The 19,053-nt window shown below is 37.5% G+C and overlaps 1 protein-coding gene across 1 annotated transcript in view; it reads left to right on the top strand.

The window, feature by feature from the left end:
* LOC105223050 (tyrosine-protein kinase receptor torso) overlaps positions 1-19,053 on the top strand; it is a 118,970-nt gene that overhangs the window by 76,454 nt on the left and 23,463 nt on the right. Inside the window, exons 11-12 of the mRNA XM_011200650.4 lie at positions 173-344; positions 9,119-10,154. Coding sequence (XP_011198952.3) covers positions 173-344; positions 9,119-10,154 — 1,208 coding nt within the window. The remainder of the gene's footprint in view (positions 1-172; positions 345-9,118; positions 10,155-19,053) is intronic.

Below are 19,053 nucleotides of genomic sequence, written 5' to 3'. Positions count from 1 at the left end.
CATTTCGACACCTACCAACTAGTGGTGTCATATTCACTTACAAAGTTTGTGGCTATTTTCATGCTGTACGCTACTTTGCAGTAGAGCTGTTATAATATTATACACAAATATATGCATAAGTATGTATCCACAACCGTTAATTATATAAACTTCTGCTATTAATTGCGAATAGATCGTCCTTCGGCCGATGATGTGCGCGCTTTTCGGCGTGAAATCGAAGTAATGAAATCGGTGGAGCGGCATCCGAACATTGTTGGCATCATCGGGCATTGCACAAAGCGTTACAATGAAATGCTCTTGCTGACGGAATACTGCAGTTTCGGCAATTTGCTGGATTTTTTAAGGTAATTTTTTATGGAATTTTTATATGTGAATGGCAGTCGTTGTTTGATGGTACAAATTTTATTGGGATTATTTGTTATATATTTTTGAACTGTATGAAAGTGAATGAAATTTGTATTTAATTGTGATATTTTATATTTCCCAATAAAATCTTTTTATAGAATTGCACAAGCAAACTGAATGAAATCAGAAAAAATTTTTGGCTTTTGCAGAAAACTCATTTACTTTATATATATGTATATATAGTATATTATGTATTTGTACACTTCATTGCAAATGTCATTTATAGAACTTAAAGCGCATCAAAGAGGGAATAGGGGACTTAAGCGAAAAATCACAACATAGCTTTTGCTGCTCTGGTCCACCGACAGACGGATAGACGGACAAACAGACATTCCTAAATCGACTCGGGTCGACTACTGATCATTTATGTATGTACATATATACGAGGTGTGTTCAAAAAGTATCGCGAATTTTGAATTTTCGCGGGTTACGTATATTCGAATTTCGAATTTTTTGTGGCGTTATGTTGGTACTCATATCTCTCACTTATGCCGACAAGCTCGGCCATTTTGAATGTTCATTTAATTGTTGACAGCTGCTTTGCTTGCACGTGTTTTGGATCGTCTTCGATTTTTACCTATCAAAAAAATTGCACCACGATAACGCCCCTGCTCACACATCGTTGCTTGTGCGCGACTTTTTGGCCAAAAACAACACACTAATGATGCCGCAGCCACCGTATTCCCCAGATCTGGCCCCCTTTGACTTTTTCTTGTTCCCTAAACTGAAGAGGCCCATGAAAGGACGACGTTACGCTTCTCTTGACGAGATAAAGACGGCATCAAAGGAGGAGCTGAAGAAGATAAAAAAAATGATTTTTTGAAGTGCTTCGAAGATTGGAAAAACCGTTGGCACAAGTGTATAATATCTCATGGGGATTACTTTGAAGGGGACAAAATAGATATTCATGAATAAACAAATAATTTTTGAAAAAACACAAAATTGGCGATACTTTTCGAACACACCTCATATTCCATTAGATCGTAGAGATTTTCTTCACGGTGTTACAAATTTCGTGTCAAATTTAATATACTCTGTTCGGTGTTTCAAACCCTGGGATATCTAGACTTATAGTCTAAAAAAATTTCTGCTTTATTCAATGAATTCTTTGAACTTCAAAAGTGATTGGCATGTCTTCTAGAGCGATGCTGTAATTACTCAGTAATCGGTACAGTATACTGGTTTTAGTGGGAGTGTGAGACATCGACGCCAACTTATTTTATCAAATTAAAATACAGATTTGAACAAGTTATGTTATGTTGTTAAAAAATAAACGTGAGCGATTCTTTCAAAATCCTTGATAGGCTCATGAACTGTAAGCACAATTATATTCAAAAATCTTAAAACTATAGCAACAAGAACACTGCAGACCAGTGTAATTTTACTTAATTGAAATAAAAATACACAACGTTCTTATGGTATATTAACATGGAATTTTTTTACCTTTTGTAATAACTTTTTCTTCCAAGAAAGTAAACCTACAACTTTGAAATGTTGATAGTATATAGGAGGTAGTATCGACTTAAAAAAATGTGTCACAATGTGGTATACTTCCAAGGCATTATTCGTGCAAAGTTGTATCTTGTTATAACGTGTGATCCAAGCAGGGTTTTACTTTTTATAATAGCCTGTTTTTGACAAATCACGCATTAGTCCTGTCAAGCTCTCATACTACTTTTATTCATTATTGTTTGACATTTCAGCATGGAATGACTTATCCCTGAATAAAATTTACAAATCATTGAACAAGCAAAGTTGCCGTATTTGGTGCTCTTCGTCCCTGAATATATTCAAGAGCTGATATTTCATCCAGAAAAAACATCGGTTTGATGTGGCCGGTGGAATCATCAGTCCATATTTCTTCAAAAATGATATTTGATAGCTGAAATTTAAGCTCGTGATTTCGGCAACATTTCGTTTCAACAAGACGGCGCCACTTCCGACACTCAGCATCAATCAATGAATTTATTGAAAGAACACTTCGGTGAGCAGATAATTTGACGTTTTGGGCCTGTCATTGGTCACCAAGATCGTTAGACTCAGTTAGACTTTTTCCAGTTTGGATATTTAAAGCGTAAAGTCTAAAGCGTAAAACACCACGCCAGTTACCAGTCGAAGCGCCCGAAAGGATCATAAAACAACAACAACAACATCATCGAAAATAGTACTCAACTGATGTACCAACTGAGACGTAGTCGTGGCCAACATTTGAAAGCAGGCACGTAGCCAGGGGGGGGGGGGCTAGAGGGCTGAAGCCCCCCCCCGAAATAAGGAAACTTTTGAAACCCTTATACACAACTCAGCTCAAACCTAAAACAGTCTTACGCAACTACACTAGACGGTGACTGAAAACTTATCAAAAGTCATACTTAAGCGTTGTACAGATCTCCATCTTGATATGGTGAAGTTGATTGGACAGGGATATGACGGAGCAGCAAACATGTCAGGGCATTTAAGTGGAGTGCAAACCAGAATAAGACAACTGTATCCAAAAGCACGATATGTTCATTGCGCTAGTCACCGATTGAACCTTGCGCTTTCTAATACTATGTCATTACCTTCAATACGGAACTGCCTTGGTATTGTCAATGAAATAGCAAATTTATTTAGAAACCATTCAAATGCAAACACAACTTTCCAGGACGTTATACAGAAGCACGCACCAGAAAGCAAAAAAAGACGACTTGTTCGCCTTTGTGAAACAAGGTTTATAGAAAGGCATGAAAGCATTATAAGCTTTGTGGAGCTTTTCAAATTCATTGTACTAAGTTTGGAAATAATTTCGATGGTCCATTTCGTCTAAAGCATCAGCCTTCTTAGCAGCGGTAGAGAAAAGCGATTTTTTGCTTAGTCTATTCGTCTGTGAGCAATTGTTCAGCTTAACGCTGCCACTGTCTGTGCAACTCCAAGAAAAATCTATGGATTTTGTATCAGCAATGAACCGAGCCAAAGAATTAATAAGAACTCTGCACCAGATAAGAGAAACAGCGGATGGTTTTTTCAACGATATTTTCCAAACAGCATCACAAATGTCTAAAGATCTTTTTGACACAGATCTTGTAGTGCCTAGAGTGACTTCGCGTCAAACTACTCGTGCTAATCCACCTTGCACAAGCCCTTCACCAAGCCACTTCAGAGTTACAATATTTATTCCATGCGTTGATGCTCTGATTCAAAACATGACAGAACGTTTATTAGTGAATGAGGATATACTCTCGTCATTTCAAATTCTACTCCCAGGTTTTGCTGCAATTGATAATGCCGAAGAATTAAAAAATTTAACTATTTACTTCGAGGAGCAAATATCAATGACAGCATTAAAATCAGAGTATCGATTGTGGTGTGCCAGCTTATCAACAATAGATCCAACCATAGAAGTGTTGAAATTACTGCAACATTGTGATGCAACGTATTTTAAAAATATTCACTACCTGCTTACAATTTTACCAACTCTTCCAGTGACGACCGCTTCCTTCGAAAGAACTTCTTCAACCTTAAAAATAATAAAAACTTTACCACGCAGTGTGATGGGCAATGAGCGGCTGAGTGCACTTGCTGTTATTGCAGTGCACTGGGATATTAAAATAGATCCAGATGAAGTAGTTAATGATATGGCAAACAAGAAGAAAACGAAAAATATTACTTATTTAAGTTACAACTACCAAATAATTTAAGTAATATGTATATGAATTTATATTGTTTTTTTTTAATAAACAGAAAATTCAAAGTTTATATATGTTTTTACTTCAGCCCCCCCCGAAATGAAAAGCTGGCTACGGGCCTGTTTGAAAGAGATAATATTGAAAAAATAAATGACAGACAATATTATTTCAAATGATAATAAATATTCCTTATTAAATTTGAAGTTTCTGTTTTCTTTTGCAATTTAGTCCAACCTGATAGCAATCTTACACACGTTACACATCATTTTCCTCTTTATTCCTCACATAAAATTCAAAATGGTCTAAATAGCACTGTTCAATTAATGGCGTTAAATTGCGTGTTAAAAACTGTTGGGGTCGTTAGAACTCTTTAGTGGCATGTTGACGATGTAACAAATGTACATACATGTGAAAAAAGCACTCCGAAATCGTAATTAAATTCCCCGGGTAAATGATATTTTAAAAATATGTAGTTTGTTAAGTTGAGCGCGATCTGTCAACCAGTTTGCTTACAGCAACTGCTTAAGTTAATACATCTCAGCAGTGCGCTGCAGTTTTTACAATGGATAATATCGAACGAAAAATTGTCTCAAATTTTGTTTTTCTAGGCAAATTTTGTATGGGAAATCATTGTAAAGGTTGGAGAAAGCTTACGGTGATTCAGTCTTGTGAAACAAACAAGCCTACAATTGGTACAAAGCCTTCAAAGATGGTCGAGAGATCGTTGAAGACTTGGCTCATTCTGCACGACCTTCGACCTCTTCAACTGATGAGATTATTAAACAATAAAAAAAAAATTGTCAGGAAAGTGTTAGAGAGATGGCAAGAGATCTCGCTATTTCTCGCCAGTCCGTTCGAATGATTTTGATGGATATTTCGGTATGAAACGCATTCTTGATGACTCGTCCCAATAAAGCTGATTTTTTTTCAAAACGAATACCGTAAATAAGTATTTTTGGAAATGCGCAATCGTGCGAGATCCGATCCCACATTCATTGATTGTACCGACGATAATGTACCATCACATCGGGCTACAATTGTGACCGAATTTAAACCCAAAAACGCAATGAATACCATCAATCAACAACCGTATTCACCAGATTTGGTTCCGTGTGATTTTTTCTTGTACTAAACTTTAATTGCCGCTCCGTGGAAGCCTTTTTCAGTCGATCATATTTTCGGTTGCATTTACAATTTCCATGTACTTTTTGCCATAATGTGTGATGTAAGTTAGTCGAATGCCATAGTTATACACGGTCTTTATCTGAAAGCAAACTTATACCATGTTCAGACCGACACTTAATCACACGATTTCGGCTGTTGAGTAGTTTGTCCCACTAGTCCTATAAATTTATCAAGATTTCGCCATACAAAAATGACAGTTCAAAATCACTTCATCGAAGTGATGTGAAACTGATCCACTCTAAATCTTTCGGTGCGACTCTGATTTTGCGTCATCTACTCATCAGCATTGTAAATCTATTACATTATCACAGCTGATTTAGACGCTACAAACAGAAAAAAATGTAAACAAACAAAATTTTTTAAAACAATTAATCTAATTTCACCTGAAAATCGATTACCCAAATGAAAAATGCGTCCATTATTTCCATTATATGAAAAATATTCAAAAGAAAACGGCTTTTATTGCAAAATACTATATGACAATATTTTCTTTTAATATATATTAACCGATGTGAATTCTTGAATGGCGAAAATAGCTGTTTTTTCATCTTTCCATCGGCAGTGTGAACGGGCTGATTAGTAAAGGGCTTAAATGTAATCTACTCCCTTCAAATTTTTGGTCTGGACATGATATTAACAAAACAGACCTTAACCCTTTTGTGAATGATTTTTATTCCAGTGTCAACCCACTAAGTACGTATGCATAAATAGCTCGGCATCAAACTATAATCGAAGTATTAGTATTAGAATTGCCTGTTTGTTTATCATAATACTTAATGTAAATGATTACATAACTTCATGTATTCTGATTTTATATAATTTTGATAAACGTGTATATACATACATTTGTACACATTTAACGAACGCCTAATTATAAAGCTTATTATTCTCATATACATATATATGTACATGTATACGTAGTATGTATGTTCGCAAAAACACAATGGACTTAATTATCCAATTAGTATATTTGTTGTTTACTCCTATGCAGTGGTCTTATGCAGGCGATTATGAAAATGCGTGTCTTGTGGAAATCAGCACATAAAGGAATGTGTTGCACCACAATCGACCGCAATGATAGCAGGAAAATTAAGTTGTGGCTTCTGCAACCCAGTTAGCATGAAGCCAAGAGTTTACGTTTGCATTTCTTTATTCCTCACGGCTTTCTCTGTAGATGAAAGCAATCGATAGATTGAAGTGTAAAATTTCAATCCTGATCAATACGGTTTCCACAAAAATTATAACAATAATTCGGATATAATTTTTATGTTGTTTATGGTGCCATTTGCAGGGCGCGACACCGCCTTCTTTAAGTTGAAATACCATATCTCGGGATCTGCTAGTCCCATTTCAACCAAATTCGTCGCGTCCACGCCTTCTTCCCATATAACACCATTTTAAATTTCATCTGATTTTTTCACTTTCCAGTGCACAAATCAAAACCAAGTCAATATAACGGAATACAACTTTGGACGTATAAAGCCTTTAAGATTTGTCACTTTAGGACCAGGCAAAACTCTTCCGGATGTCTTTATGCCGCATATATCGGCCAGTATGTGAGCAATGTCAATGAAATTACAGAATACTATGTTTTACTCATAACAGTGTATATTTGTGCATAAAATAACTAAAATTGGTCGAAAGCTTCACCTGACCCCATATAACTAATAATACCAGAATTTTCGGACAACCGATTAATGATTGTATGTGTGGAACCTTGCTGAAAGCTTGGGAGCATTTTTTTAGTCTGTGCCCTTTTAATAGCAAGTACTATTGGTAAAAAATAGATAAAATCGGGTCAATATATTCTCCTATATATCTAACTTTCGTCAAAGTTAACGGAACGTATAATTTAATATATGAAATTGATCTACGAATTATCAAAATTCCCATATAGTCCTACAAACAATTATTCTTATTACTCCAACGAACTTAATGCCCAATATGTAGGTCAGTCTATAAATTATATATACATACATAAAATTAATTGGACTCCGATCTTTTACAGAGCAATCGTCGGGCATGCTTACGTCCGATCGACATGTTCTATAAAGAAGCTGATGCATGTTCCTTACCAGTTCCACGCCACCATATTTGAATAGCTCGACGGGCAATCAATCGGCCCCCACCGCTTTGTTTTTCTTCAGACCGGTAATTGCTATTCGAACTTCTTCATGGTCGGGCAATGGAACGTCTGCTCCATCGTCATCGATTGGGGAATCGCGTTCACCACCGCTTGGTGTTATGCTTTCACTGACAGCCAGCAGGCTGGAGAAGTGTTCTCTCTATAATTTCAGTTTACTCTAGGCATCCGTCACAAGATTATATCTGGAAGCTCCACAAGAGTATGCTCCGGTCTTGAAACCTTCTGTTAGTCGCCACATCATTTTTTAGAATTTTCGAGCATTACCCGTGTCGTCCAGCTTGTCAATCTCAATACTTTACACTTTACTAAAATTTTATTCAATAATTCAACTCCATTTAATCGTCATCGAAGATCAGTTTGTGGATTATTTAATTTTGCTATTCGCATGACCCTGCTTTATACGACCATTCCATACACAATCCGTGCTCATATAGCCCCTATGAATTATATAAATTACGAATAGACCCTTCATCTAATTTTTAAATATAAGGATCGCCAGACAATAAGTTTGTATCGTTAACAAATGGCAGCCATTTGCGGCTTATGCCCACAATTTCAATGGATCAGTCCCGGCCAAATTTGATTTTGAGTGTAAAGAAAAAAACATTTATATCGCAAGAACTTGGAATCAATTCAAGAAGTTCATTGATCCCTTTCCTTACCTTAAAGTTGTATGTTCTTAAAAATAATCAAATAAATCCGATAGAGAAGAAGATTATGCGTAGAAGATAGCGCCTACTAAATTGTACATATACTTATCCGTCGAAGTATAATAGTTTTGTTCACCTAACTGTTGTCCGTATCATCTAAAACTATGCGAGATAGATATAGGGTTATGTATATAGAAATGATCAGAGTTGCGAGACGAGTCCGAACGAATCCGTCCGCCCATAAGCTATAACTTGATACCTTGATGAAGCGTAATCGGACAACTGTCACGCCTACAAAACGGCTTTAAGCGAAAACCTATAAAGTGGCCGATCTAGGCACTAAATTAAGATGTAGAAATGTAATTCAGCACAGGCGATCACAGGAGCAAGATACACAAGTGGGCGTGGCCCCGCCTTCTAGTAAATTTATATATCCTATACCACTAAAGCTACAAAAACCAGTTTCCCCTAGGGCAAATATAAGAACTCCTACCGAGAGTGTGAAAATGGATGAAATCGAAAGACAACTCCGCTCACTCCCCATATAACGGTACTGTTAAAAACTATTTAAAGCACGATAAATCAGTTAGCACGGCAGCTAGGAAAGGACGTGGCCTAATTTCTGACGGATATTTTAAAACTGAGAGCCTAGTTCGCGTACATACTGGTTCGGACGGGCTCGACTCATCTCATCACCCTGACCAATTCAGTTTTGACTGTTACGAACATCGTGGCAAACCCGTTCAGGGTATAAAAAGCAATCAAATCAGTACCAAGGCTTCAAATTTCATGTCGATTTTAAATAACTGTTACTTTTAATACGACAAATTACCAATAAGCCTAGCGAAAAAGTGATGAAATTCATTCAAATAGGCGAATAGTCTTATGAAGCTAAAACAATGTCGAATTTACGTTTTGACCAGGCACTAGTTTGCACGTGCCGTCGGTCGGTATGCCAATATTTACTATTTCCGTTGCACATACATTTGTACACACTGTATACATGGATTTTTTCGGAATTAATATTGTTTCATTCGGCCGCATCATGTGTGGCCCATTTATCGTTGCAGAGATGAATGGAAATATTTGTACGACATGAATGTAAAATGCAGCAGTGCCTCAATAAATCGGATGTGCAGCCGATTGGGTCGAAACGGCGTCAAAAAACACCAGAGGCGTGGGCGCCGCAGCGTTTCGCAAACGCAAAGACGCAATCGTAGCGATAGCAACAGCAACAGCCAACGCACCTCCATTGACCGTAGCTACACCAGCAGAAGCGGCGGTTGTGGCACCGAGGAGGGTGGTGGTGGTGGCGGTGTTGCTAAGGTTTTCAGCATTGACAGCAACATCATTGAGCGACTCAAGTTCAAATATAAAAATCTAAACGCGCTACACCAGCGAAATAGTCTTACAACAGCAACAACAACAACCCTCTATCGGCCCACATATGATATATCCGCGGCGACTACGGTAACATCGATCGCCACCATAAATGACAGCACGCCGCCGCCGCCACCCACGCCGCTGATGTCGCCACACTCCATTGCCGCAGACAACAAATCGTACGGATACGAGGAAATCTGTTGCAACTCATGCAAGAGTAACAAGTGTGCAATAAAAAACACGAAAGTGCTTAACGGTACCACTGTGAGTAGTGAGGCGGCAATGCAACAGTTTGACAACGAGCACACAGAGCAGCAGCAAAAAGAGGGTCACTACACGCATGCGAGAAATTGTGAATGCCAGCAAAATTTATTGAATGAGGGTCACGCAAAAGCGCAACAACAACAACAACAAGCCGCTAACGACAGTGCGCGGAAATCGGCCGGTGCGGTGGAAAATAAATCATATTTTCGGTTTCTACCTGAAATCGTGAGTGAGGCGGCATTGCGCCAACGTCAGTGGCAAAGGCGTCAAGCACGTGCTGCGGCACGCAACAGGGCGCTGGCTTTGTCGCCTACCGAAAACAGCACAACTACTACAGTCACCAGCGCTGCAACTACCACCGACAATTTCGACCATGATGGCTTGAGCGGAACTGTACGCCGTCAGCCTTTAAGCACCGCCGATCTCCTGGATATTGCGCGACAGGTTGCGGTTGGCATGGTGAGTACCACAACAAGAGATTAACATGTGATGTTGTTATTTCCGTTATCTACACTTTTACCCATTAGTTGGAGTGTCAATTGATACTCAGAATTGTGCTCGGCGTTAGTTGGGCGCTCTTAATTGGTAAGTTGACTTTATTGGTTTGGAATATTGCAGGTACTGGTATTAGTAGTTATCGAGATTGTGGCCTAATTGTGAGTCAATAGTTCAGTTGGATCTCTGCAATAACAACAGTATTTGAAAGTTTCTCAAGCAAAATCCTAGACCTTACTACTATGAGCAAAAATAGTAAGACTAAGTATGTTCATAATTTAGTCGGCAAAATTCGCCCTCAAAGTAATCCGCTTGGCACAGTACATTTATGCCAACGTTTTTTCAAATCCTCCAGGTATTAAAGTTAATTTCCGGAATAGCACTTAATGTCTTTAAAACGGTTTCCCCGGAGCGGTCGTCGCAGTATACAACGGTTCATTATCGTAATGTAAAAACCAAGACTTGTCGGGCCATAGTTGTGGCCTCTTTTTAGGAATAGCTTCGCGTTAATGACGCATAACACTCAAAACGTATTCTTTGTTGAGAGTTTGGCCGATTGGAAGGAATTCGAAATGCACCACATCTTGATAATCGAAGGAAACTGTCAACATAATCTGGATTTTTCGGCTTTGACTCACCTTTAACACGTTATTCGGTTGATTGATCGTCTGTTTCCGGGTCGTAAGCATAGATCCCATACTAATCGCCAATAATAGTACATTTCATGCCAACCTGATTGTCGGAAAGAATTGTTTCATAGTTGCTAACGCGAAGCGGTTTTTCGAAAAAAATAGTGATTTTGGAACAAATCGTGCTTTCACTTTTCTTAGGGCCAAATGATCTTTAAAAATAGTTTTCACTGACCCTTTCGATATTCCAACGATGCCATTAAGATTTCTCATCATTAGTCGTCGATTCTAAATCAATTCCTTTATTTTATTGACGTGTTGAACATCAGTTGATGTTGATGGCCGTCCTGGAAGTGGTTCGTCGTCAATGTTCTCGACCCTCTGTGAATAACTTGTACCAGTCAAAAACACTTGCTGGCGAAATTTAAATTAAAAATTCTTACTATTGTTTGCGGACAGTAGTATACATCTATGTGACCTGGTCTACGAAAAGGGAGCTAACGTGCGAATTTTTTGGATTCTATCACGTGAAAAAGCATCTCATCTTCCTCCGAATCAACTAAAAAGTGAAAATTGATTTTTTGGCACCTAAGCCCCCTTTCCGTAGACCAGGTCACATATATTCATGATGATGACTGAGGTAAATATATCTGTCCGTCCGCTAGTCCAGATGCGGGCTAAAAATATACATACCGTACAGGCAAACCACTAAAAAACCTCAGTAGGCTAAGTCTAAATTCTACATAACTGTAGATTTTCAAACTATGAATAAATGAATTATAAAACAAGTAAGGAAGGGCAAAGTTCGGGTGTCACCGAACATTTTATACTCTCGCACGATAAAGTGATAATCGAGATTTCATTATCCGTCATTTACATATTTTTTTATTTTGCTGTAAAATTAATTAGAATTAAATTCTGAGAGATTTACCGATATTTTCGGTGAAAAATTAGGTTAGGTTAGGTTAGGCACTGAGTTCTTCGTGTTCGATGTCAGGGACCTTGAAGTTGTGAAGTTATAGTCCGATCACGACAATTTTTCCACAAGGAATACCTCAGCTCAAATACCGTATTTATGTAAAGTTTTATTCCGCTATCATCATTGGTTCCTAATGTATATATTATACAGAGAAGGCATCAGAAGGAATTTAAAATAGCGTTATATTGGAAGAAGGCGTGGTTGTTAACCGATTTCACCCATATTTCGTACATGTCATAAGGGTGTTAAGAAAATATTACATACCAAATTTCATTGAAATCGGTAGAGTAGTTCCTGAGATATGGTTTTTGGTCCATAAGTGGGCAATGCCACGCCCATTTTCAATTTAAAAAAAAAGCCTGGGTGCAGCTTCCTTCTGCCATTTTTTCCGTAAAATTTAGTGTTTCTGACGTTTTTTGTTAGTCGGTTAACGCACTTTTAGTGATTTTCAACATAACCTTTGTATGGGAGGTGGGCGTGGTTATTATCCGATTTCTTCCATTTTTGAACTGTATATGGAAATGTCTGAAGGAAACGACTTTGTAGAGTTTGGTTGACATAGCTATAGTAGTTTCGGAGATATGTACAAAAAACTTAGTAGGGGGCGGGGCCACGCCCACTTTTCCAAAAAAATTACGTCCAAATATGCCCCTCCCTAATGCGATCCTTTGTGCCAAATTTCACTTTAATATCTTTATTTATGGCTTAGTTATGACACTTTATAGGATTTCGGTTTCCGCCAATTTGCTCATCTTCGAACTTAACCTTCTTATAGAGCCAAAAAATACGTGTACCAAGTTTCATCATGACATCTCAAATTTTACTCAAGTTACAGCTTGCATGGACGGACGGACGGACAGACAGACATTCGGATTTCAACTCTACTCGTCACCCTGATCACTTTGGTATATATAACCCTATATCTGACTCTTTTAGTTTTAGGACTTACAAACAACCGTTATGTGAACAAAACTATAATACTCTCCTTAGCAACTTTGTTGCGAGAGTATAATTACAGCTAAAGCAACAGATTTTATGATTATGTAGAAGTCCAAAATTCTTATGTAAGCTATATAGAAGTAATGTAAGTATTGACTATATTATTACCAACTTAGAGATTAATATATCTCAGTAATGGCAACAGGGTTTAAAAAAGTATGGTACGATGTTGAGCATTTCTGAATGGAAGGACTGTATTAGTGATCGAATTTAAGCCCGACTATTAACATTTTCACGTATTTTAATACAAATCTTTGCCTTATTGGCTTATCATCCACTAGAGCTTGCTAACACAATTCAGATGGGATGCCCTTCAGTGTCTCCTGCGAATTAAAATTAACATTAGAAGAATCGCGACGTCAAATAAAGAAACTCCAAGCACCTTAAGTAGTTCAGCTGTCAAAAGGCGAATGGCCGACAAGACGAGTGAAACTATGGAAACTTATAATTGTGAAACTATGAAATACTGTATATGAGAAGAAGCGCTTCCAATTTCTCTTCATTGCAGATTTATTAAGTTCGACAGATTGTATTTTGTATTCCAACATTGCGATGTGCATATTTGTTAGCTCCTGTAATCTCTTATTGCTATTGTTATTCGAGTTTCGCCAACCAACATTTTTCAGAAAGTTTACTTTCACTGAATTTCAATGCACCTTCTTTCCATACCATCGAAAGGTAGTGGCGCTTAACAACGAAGATTAAGGTTAAAAAATACTTGGAAATCGCGAACGATAGGAAAACTTGCATATCCAGCTGGAATTAAGTTGTGAAACTTTCCGCATTTTTTAAGTGTTTAGTTGTGATTCATGAAAAATGGCGGATTCAATTGTTAATACCACTATAGTCGGAACTGATTTATGAACGCTGTGTAAGGCTAGGACGAGGTCACATTTCACAAAGAAATTTAACAGCTAGGGTGGTAAACCTTTAGAGTTTTATTGAATACATTGATTTGTTAAGTGTACTTGTGAACATAAAGAATCTTACATTGGCTTGAGTGAGGCGATTTGCGATCAGAAGATGTTTCAAACGCCAAACCAACCAACTAATCTGTTAAAAAGTTTTGACATCAAACAACATTTGGGGTTTGCAATCTTCAAATTTGGCAGACTCATATTAATAATTAGCACTTGTATGGTAAAAATATATTTTCATAAGAAATTCCGATCTGGTAACTAAAAAACTAGAAGACTGACATACGTCAGACAGTGCCTACTATAACAACTGATTATTCTTCTTGATTGACGTGGACACCACTTACGTGGTTATAGCCGAGTTACCAACAGCCCACCAGTCGTTCTTCCTTTCTGCTGCTTGGCCACAATTGGAGACTCGAAGGGAAGCCAGGTCCTTCTCCACCTGGTCTTTCCAACCGAGTGGAGGTTTTCCTCTTCCTCTGCTTCTCTCCGTTTTCTCATCATTCCATCGAGTGCCATATTCGTCGTAGCCAACGCGCAAATCTTTCGGAGAACCTTTCTCTCGAAAACTCGTAACGTCGATGTTGTCATCGTTCATGTCTCTGCACTATATAGCAGGACGGGTTTGATGAGTGACTTTTAGAATTGGTTTTTGTTCGTTGAGGGAGAACTTTACTTCTCAAATACTCAGTTCAAAGTAGCACCTGTATTTTGCGTTGGACCCAGAGGATACTTGGTCTAAGACTGGAATTCGTAAGCTTCTTAAACCCTATGTAAAAGGATCCTTTCTGGCCACTCCCAAGTCAGTGGCAATATGAGACCTTTCCTCACTTGAGTGAACTTCTGACACATCACTCCATCTTCCTGTTGATCTACGAGGTGTGTTCAAAAAGTATCGTGAATTTTGAATTTTCGAGGGTTACGTATATTCGAATTTCGAATTTTTTGTGGCGTTATGTTGGTACTTATATCTCTCACTTATGCCGACAAGCTCGGCCATTTTGAATGTTCATTTAATTGCTGACAGCTGCTTTGCTTGCACGTGTTTTGGATCGTCTTCGATTTTTACCTATCAAAAAAATTGCACCACGATAACGGCCCTGCTCACACATCGTTGTTTGTGCGCGACTTTTTGACCAGCCACCGTATTCCCTAGATCTGGCCCCCTGTGACTTTTTCTTGTTCCCTAAACTGAAGAGGCCCATGAAAGGATGACGTTACTCTTCTCTTGATGAGATAAAGACGACATCGAAGGAGGAGCTGAAGAAGATAAAAAAAAAGATTTTTTGAAGTGCTACGAAGATTGGAAAAAACCGTTGGCACAAGTGAATAATATCTCATGGGGATTACTTTGAAGGGGACAAAATAGATATTCATGAATAAATAAATAATTTTTGAAAAAACACAAAATTCGCGATACTTTTTGAACACACCTCGTATTGTCTTTGAGATGTAGGAAAGTTGCCAAAGCAATTGATGTATATACTATTTCATGATACCCTCGATTATGTGTTATAAAATCAAATCGCAAATATCAATGAGCGGTTCTAACAATAGCACCGATCCTCCGAGTCATTAACCTAATGTAGAAGTAAGTATTTTCATTTTATTTCACATAAATCTTGAACATTCGATCAACCTAATACTCCTCATGAAACGATGCATGAACACACCTTGATTTGTGTAAACTGAGTAGGAAATATAAAACTGTATTTGCAAAGTGAGTTGAGGTAGATCAGAATCGAAATATGTCTACACAAAACACACCCATTTACATACTTTCATATATGTACATATACATATGTATGTGATGTGTCGTACTTTCTGCAATGAGCTTTAGAGACAAAAACCTGAGTCACAATACATACTTATGCACACATTTGCGTATTCAAGCGTGCAAGCTGTGTGGGCGCCAGTTTTCGGTTTACAAAACATTTTCATATTTCAATCTTATACTCGGTGTTAACAAAAATAAGCATATATGTACATACTTATATATGCCTCCTTAAACACATGCATAATTAAAGTCGTATTATACCGGATAATTCGAGCAAAATATAAATCCTTGTGTATACATACATAAGTATGTATATACTTATGTACCTCCCAACATGTATTGAAATGCATTTGGCTTCTATTTTGGTTAAATTTCGCTGCAATTAATCTTATACAGTGGCACATATACGTATAAACGCACTCTTAGTTTTAATTTTGCTAACTTCTCTCTTTCTTTGCATTGCACTAATTACAAAAAATTCTTTCTCATATTATTTGTTAAACTAACGGAAATTCGTATTGAGTGCAAACCCCCACTTTTGTTGTTATTGTTATATTTAAATCGTTGCATTTTAAATCAAATAGCAAAAACAGGCACATATTCGTTTAAACGCATCAACTTAATTTTTAATAAGGCTACATTTATTTAATTTTTAATAATTTATTGGTCCTCCATTTTTATTTATAACTTCAAAAAATACGGTTTGGCATCGAGTCCACTAAATTTTGCAGCAGCGTCCGGTCCAAATCTTCCCAAGCCTCCTTAATAGCCAATTTGAGCTCAAGTGTTGTTTTAAAGAGGTGTCCTTGAGCTTTTTGCGCGTAGATTCTTCTTCGACATGTGCCCCCAAAGGTTCTCCACTGGATTCAAATCGGGACTGCATGCAGGCCATTTCATAAGAGAGATGTTGTGCTCTTCAAACCATTTCAGAGACTCCTTAGAGACGTGGATGGCAGCGTTATCTTGTTGAAAAATGCTATCTTCATCCATTTTATCTTCCAAAAATGAAATGAGAGCGTCGTCCAACAATTCTGTGTATATTTTTGAGTTCACTTTGGGCGGCACAAAGCAAATTTTTGCTTTTCCTCTCGATGAGAAAGCAGCCCACACCATAACGCTGCCACCACCAAAGTTTCTCTTTGACATACGGACGTCATTGTTACGCAAGTCATGCCAGTAACAACTGTACGAGTCTGGACCATCCAGGTTGAACTTTTTTTCATCGGAAAACACAACATTGGCCCACTCTATTGACCACAGCATGTACTCTTTGGCGAAGTCTAACCGAGCTTGTTTGTGGTGCGGCTTCAATACAGGCTTGCACACCGGTTTTTTCCATTTTACGTTAGGTGACATGCGTAAAATGTGTGCAATGTGCCTTGTTGTCACCGGTAAATCAAACTTCTCCTTTATTTGAGTGGAGTTCAAAAAATTTTTTGTGGCTTCCGTTCTAATTTGGTTTATTTGGCGTGAATTTAGTTTTTTATTGCCTTTCGTGGGCTTTTTTACGCCATATTTCTCACCTTTTTTTTAAAAAGGAGCGCGCAACTGCCTCTGATCTTCCGATTCTTCACCCAATCTCTCGATTTGAGTAACCTTCTTTGTGGTACAGGTTGATTTGGACCTTTTCACTGTCGGTTAAGTAACTGCCTTTTGGCATTTTAATAAAACCTTAAAAAAAAAATATTTTAACAACTTTTTTGCACTTTAATAAACGAAAACTTACCAATCTTCAATTTAATTGAAAAAACTTTTTTTTATTTTTAATCACAAACACGTTGTCGGCTTCTCTAATCAGATGCGTTTAAACGAATATGTGCCTGTTTTTGCTATTTGATTTAAAATGCAACGATTTAAATATAACAACAACAACAAAAGTGGGGGTTTGCACTCAATACGAATTTCCGTTAGTTTAACAAATAATATGAGAGAGAATTTTTTGTAATTAGTGCAATGCAAAGAAAGAGAGAAGTTAGCAAAATTAAAACTAAGAGTGCGTTTATACGTATATGTGCCACTGTATATGGTATGTGTGTCTGATGTAGCACTTAAATGTACGGAATAAGAACACAACAATTGATTTTGAGAGTTGAATTTTTCTCATCAGTACGAGAAGTGAGGATGGGAGATGCCATAAACAAAAAAACCCTCTTTGTCTTAGGCTAAGCTTACCTAAATTTCAAAGTTTTATGACGTATCAGCTAAGTATAAATTACATTGAATTTCGGCGGATCATTCAGTATGTAGAATTAAGCGATGGACTACACTTCGCTTTCGCATATGCGGGTTCGATGGCCATACCTATTCGGACCCGAAGAAAAGTGCGAGCAAAATCGACAAGATCATAAGATGTGATGCCTGACGGCTGCAAAAAATGGCTTTTACAGAGTAGAAAGTATGAGATATCACATGTATGTATATGTAAATTCTTTGACTGACGAAAAGGTTCCGAGAGTCATCAGAAAGGAGAAATACTAAAAATACTTTAACACATTGTTGTTAAGTTATCTAGGCTTACCTAGGTCCAAGACCACTTTTCATATGCCCGATGTGTGGAAAATTTGAAAGTGGTCTGCCTTCAGAATCCTGCGAAACTCCAAAATAAGGGGAGTCTTATCGGCCGTTAACTCTCATTTCACCAGTAGCAAAGACTTGAGGATTTGTTACTACCGACCTTCACATACCACATAAGTCTAGCAGATCATGATTTTGGCTTCAGGAAAGTGTACAGACGAGCACTGACCGTCATTCACACCTTCACAGAGTCCCTCTTAGTAAATGACATACTTGGCATACCACCCATAATGGACAAAGAGCTCAAGTTCTCCCGGGACTCTTGCGCAACTTCGTTCTGAATATTATAGCAAATTAAACCATTAAACGCTTACTTATCCAAAATTTTGCCCGACATACTAAATATATATGGTTCGAACCCGTGGAAATAGCATATTTTCTGGACCTACAGTTAGAATTAGAATTAGAATTAGTGATAAGTAACCGTTATGTTTACAAAAACAACCTCGCATTTCACCATATTTCACTAAACCAAAAGGGGTTACAATAACAGAAATGAACGCCTACTGTGAAGGCATCGAAATGCTGGAGAACCGGTCTTAACAAATGCATTACTCTCAATAAAGACTATGTCAAATAATAAAGCCACATTTTTAAGTCAAAACAAAATTCCTCTCATGTTGGCCACAGTCTCTTCAGTCCATGTGGTGTACATGTAAAGTCATTAATTTATTTGGAGCGAAATAAAATCAAAAGAGTTTTTAAGTTAAGATGCATTGCTGAAGCAGTTCCTAAAATATAAAAGTACTTCACGAAGACTTCAACGAAAACAATAAATTTTTTTTGTATGTACATATCTACTTACATATATATAAATATCTCAAGAGAGAACGAAATCACACTCGTATCTGCATATAAAAATGCGGGTCCTATTATTTGCCAAACTCTCAACAGAAGATATGATTCCATGTGCCTTTGCTTGCTTGTAATTTCTTCTTTACTCAATTATTGTATTTCTTTAATCTTCAACGCCACAGAAATATTC

The sequence above is a fragment of the Bactrocera dorsalis genome, chromosome 3, assembly GCF_023373825.1.
Source record: "Bactrocera dorsalis isolate Fly_Bdor chromosome 3, ASM2337382v1, whole genome shotgun sequence".
Classification (NCBI taxonomy): Eukaryota; Metazoa; Arthropoda; class Insecta; order Diptera; family Tephritidae; genus Bactrocera; species Bactrocera dorsalis.
The sequence above is the reverse complement of the archived record's forward strand: the minus strand, read 5'-3'. Positions and strand labels throughout refer to the sequence as shown.